The sequence below is a fragment of the Oncorhynchus masou genome, chromosome 21 (genome assembly GCF_036934945.1).
Source record: "Oncorhynchus masou masou isolate Uvic2021 chromosome 21, UVic_Omas_1.1, whole genome shotgun sequence".
In the NCBI taxonomy this organism is placed as follows: Eukaryota; Metazoa; Chordata; class Actinopteri; order Salmoniformes; family Salmonidae; genus Oncorhynchus; species Oncorhynchus masou.
Genome location: NC_088232.1, coordinates 53517082 through 53521342, shown reverse-complemented (window position 1 = coordinate 53521342; position 4261 = coordinate 53517082). Strand labels below are relative to the sequence as shown.

The following is a 4261-nucleotide window of genomic DNA, read 5'->3' as shown; positions in this document are numbered from 1 at the left end:
TGTGTAGTGGCTTTGCTGGCATTCATCTAAAACATTTTGGGGGAGTTTTCCCTACCAAGATGTACATGCTGCAATCACCACTGGGGGGGGGGGGTGAATTATAACACATCAACCCTGTTACCTATAGAGAGACAGTCTAGAAATGTTTAAACTATTTACATGTGTTTGGTAAGCTTGCATTCCATTCCCCCTGTCACATGGGGATCTATGGTTGATTCTAGATGAAATAGTCAACTCTGTTACAGTCAACATTGTCACTTTATTTGGCACTTAATAGGCACTTGCTATAGTCTGTATTTGTTACTCTTAAGATGGGGAAACATGTTTTATATTAAGTTGAACATGTGCTCTTTATGACAGAATGTTAGAATTAGGTGAAATAAAAGTTACACTCCCCAAAAGGTACTCAATTGGTGGAATGACCCAAGTACTGAACTGGAGGTGTGAGAGCTAACGATGTGTCTACTGTTGCTCTCTCCTCAGATTCTTAGAGAAGCTATTTCAATCTGATATTTCTCCTATGGTCTAACATAGATGTGTATAGAGGACTCCTCTCTAATATAACATGTCACACATTGTATCAAACTGATGGAATGTCAGGTGTCTCATTGAAAGTCTAACATCTACCATGACTACTGGATGTTTCAATTCTAATAAATAACAAAACAATCCACACCGTAACAACAATATTGCTTTAAAAAAATGTTTTTATTAAAGAGTAAAACTTTGCAAACAAAAATGACATCATCAAACATCACTGGCCTGAGCAGCTCTGCCCGGGGATGGAGCCAGCAACTTAGCTGCTACCGGTCCTGTCCAGGCTACCTGCAGACCTCCTCCCAGACCTCCTTTTCAGCACCTCCCCTTAATTAACAGGAGAGGTGGTGGAAATGATCAGAGTTGCATTCAACTTGAATAAAGATGAGAAACTCTGGTCTGTGGAGCCACTGGTCAGAGGGGAGGACTTCTGTTTAAACCATTTCCATTTGGGGATATTTTCTAGGACTGTAGAGGTGGTGATCAGAGATGAATTTAACTTGGATAAAGCTGGGAGTCTATGTTCAGGGGAGGAGGGTCACTGACCTTAGATGGTTTGTTGCCTGATAAAGAGGATACTTGCTGGCTTGAGGAGACTATAATGTTTTGAGGAGGAAATGTGGCTTGATGACTTAAAGAGGAGGAAGAATTATTGGGCGACACTTTTAATTACCAACGTAACCTCAGTGGAACTGTGGCTTCATCGAGTTCCAGCTCTAGGCAGACAGCACATCAGGAAGGCTGTAAGACATCACAGAGACAGGTAAGTATCTATATATTTACATGTGTGTTGCATGTACACTAAACCCTCAGATTTGGATAATGTCACTTTTTAAAGTGATGACATGTATATTAACAGTGTAAAACATGAATAGATGTTTAAACATTCTTTACCCCATCCTAATTTTCTTCCAGATGCTTGGCTTTTTCTTGTTCTTGGAGGTTGGCTCTGATGTTTCAACCTCTTCTGGAGCTTCTCGCTGCTGGCTGTCTGGCGCCTCCTATTGGTTCTCTGTCCCCTGCTTCTGGTTCTCTGAACTCCCCTCCTGGTTCTCTGCCCATGCCTGTTGCCTCCTTGGCCCCTCCTGCTGGCCATCTCCAGATGCAACAGGCTCTTGGCTTACTTGTTGGCCTGTCGCCCACCCCGGCAATTCCTGACCTTGGTTGTAGTCGTGGCTGTGTTGGGTGGTTGGACACCGGGTGATGTACTGGGTGCTGAACTTCTGGATTTGCTCATCAGCCTCCAGATTAATCTGCTCCAGGTACTTTTCCTTCATCTTCTCCCTCTCCTCCTTCAGTTGTTGATGAGTGTGTTTTTTAAGCAGCGACTGCACTCTCCACTGCTTATTGAAGTCCTCCAACTTCTTCCTTCTCTCCTCAGCCTCCAGCAGCTCCTTCCTCTTCTCCCTCTCTCTCTCTGCCCGGGTCATGGTTAGCCTTATGGGTCCAGGGATGACTGGAAGGGGAGAAGAAGTAGAGTTCTCATTCAACTTTGTGGATCTGGTGTCAACTTAAATGTAATGGACACAGGGAATGAGGAATAGAAAACCCAGTTGGATCTCAATGATTCTTTACTCTTCTCATTTGAGCATGGCATGGAATTTGTTAATAAATTAAAATAATTCCCATCCCGAATTCACCTGACCCAAAGTTTAACATGAGTCCCAAATGGCACCTATTCTTTGTAAAGTGCCAGGGCCAGCCCTAGGCATATGCGATTGCTTAGGGCCCCATGGCAACTAGGGGCCCCTGACCCCCCAAAAACCTTTTTTGGTCAAATTACCCAGGGGCCTTGAACTACAGTGAGCCCCCATTAATTTTGTTAGTCAATTTCATTCAGATATTATCTTAACATGCCATAAGTCATGGCAAAATGTGTAGAATTGAAGGAAATTAGCTTTAAAACTGCAAATTCTTCTCTCCACCCCATGGGAAAATGTGTAGAATTGCAGCAAACTGGCTTAAAAAATGCAATATGTTCTCTACGCCCCGTTGCAAAGTGTAGATTGGGAGGAAATGTAGTCAAAAACCTGAACAAAATGTTTCTTAGGGCCTCAAAAGGCTATGATGCACTACTTTAGACCAGGGTCATTGAGATCCAGTTGAGTTTTCCATTCTAAATTCCCTGTGTACAGTACATTTAAGTTGATACCAGATCAGCTTGACCATTTTGGACAGTAGTTTTATATTGAAACAATGATGCAACATGATGACTGGTGTGGAACGTATGTGTGTAGAGGAGACTACAGAGGATGATGTCATAAGCAGAGGGAAAACAGGTCTTACCTATGTGGACGATCTTATCGCCCTCCTCAGCTTCTCTCTGACAGGTTCTCTCTATCTTTTTGAGGTTCCTCTTCTCCCACTTCTTGTTTATCCAGCCCACGGCTCTCCTTCGGATACTTTTATCAGGTGGGAGAATGTCCTCCTTGTCATCTTCCTTCTCCTCCTCCTCTTCAGTGCCCTCTAAGTCACCCCTCTTGTTCTCAAGCATCTCCCTTCTTTCCTCTTCCGACATCTCCTCTTTTTCTTTACCTCTAAAATCTTCTCTCTCTCTCTGATTAAAGATAAATGGCCTTCAATGGCTCTCTTTCTCTGCTCCTCTCTCTCTTCCTCTCTCTGCCTCTCCTCCTCTCTAATTCTGAACATTTCTTTCTGTCTAGCAATTTCAATCTCTCGTTTTTTATCCTGCTCCTCTTGTTGTCTTGCCCTCTCCTGTTTTCTTTCCATCTCCAGCCGTCTTTCCTCCTTCTCCCTCCTGATTTGTTGTCCTCTTTCTATGTGTTCTCGTTCCCCCTTCAACACTTCTAACCTCCTCTCTTTACGCCTATTGAAGACTTCCCGTGCTTTTGCTTTAACATTAACTACTACATGTTTCTTCATGCTTACTTCCTTTCCTCTCTCTTCTCTTTCCCTGTACTCTTCCTCTGCTTCCTTAATCACTTCCTGCTTTTCTTCCATCTCTCTCTCCTGTTCTATCTCCAGTTCATTCTGTCCCTCAACTTCCCCCAAAATATTTTTCTGCCCCTCCTTTCTTCTTCCTGCTTTCTCCCTTTCTCTCATAATCATATTTTCTCTCTCCATCTCTTTCTGTTGCTGATCTTTTAATTCCATCTCTCTCTGATTCTCATTGCCTTTCTCCCTTTCTTTCTCCTTCTCTTTTTGTTTCTGTCTCTCCTCTTGTTGTTGTCGTCTCTGTATCTCTTCTATCTCTCTCTGTCTCTTGTTCACCCTCTCTCTTCCCTCCTTCTCCATGTCAATTTGCTTCTGTTTCCATATATCTTCTTCTTGATCTCTCTCAAACATTATCTTTCTCTCCTCTTGTTGTTGTCGTCTCTCTTTCTCACCCATCTCTCTCTGTCTCTCTTTCTCCCTTTCTCTTTCTTCCTCTTCCATCTCTATTTGCTTCTGTTTACATCTTTCTTTTTCAATCTCTCTTTCAATCTCTCTCTGTCTCTCTCCTTCTATTTCCATAATTTTCTGTCTCTTCTCCATTCTCTTCCTTTTGATCTCTCTCTGTCTCTCTTTCTCCCTCTCTCTTTCTTCCTCTTCCATCTCTATTTGCTTCTGTTTACATCTTTCTTCTTCAATCTCTCTTTCAATCTCTCTCTGTCTCTCTTCTTCTCTTTCCATAATTTTCTGTCTCTTCTCCATTCTCTTCCTTTCAATCTGTCTCTGTCTCTCTTTCTCCCTCTCTCTTTCTTCCTCTTCCATCTCTATTTGC

General features: G+C 42.7%; 1 protein-coding gene across 1 annotated transcript; it reads right to left on the bottom strand.

Moving 5' to 3' along the window:
• Positions 1-1481: 1481 nt before the first annotated feature.
• On the bottom strand, positions 1482-4038 carry LOC135508518 (cilia- and flagella-associated protein 251-like). Its single transcript, XM_064928771.1, has 2 exons — positions 2824-4038; positions 1482-1993 (listed from the first exon to the last, which is right to left on the bottom strand). The coding sequence occupies exons 1-2, from the start codon at positions 3053-3055 to the stop codon at positions 1539-1541; spliced, it is 687 nt and encodes a 228-aa protein (XP_064784843.1). The 5' UTR covers positions 3056-4038; the 3' UTR covers positions 1482-1538.
• Positions 4039-4261: the final 223 nt, after the last annotated feature.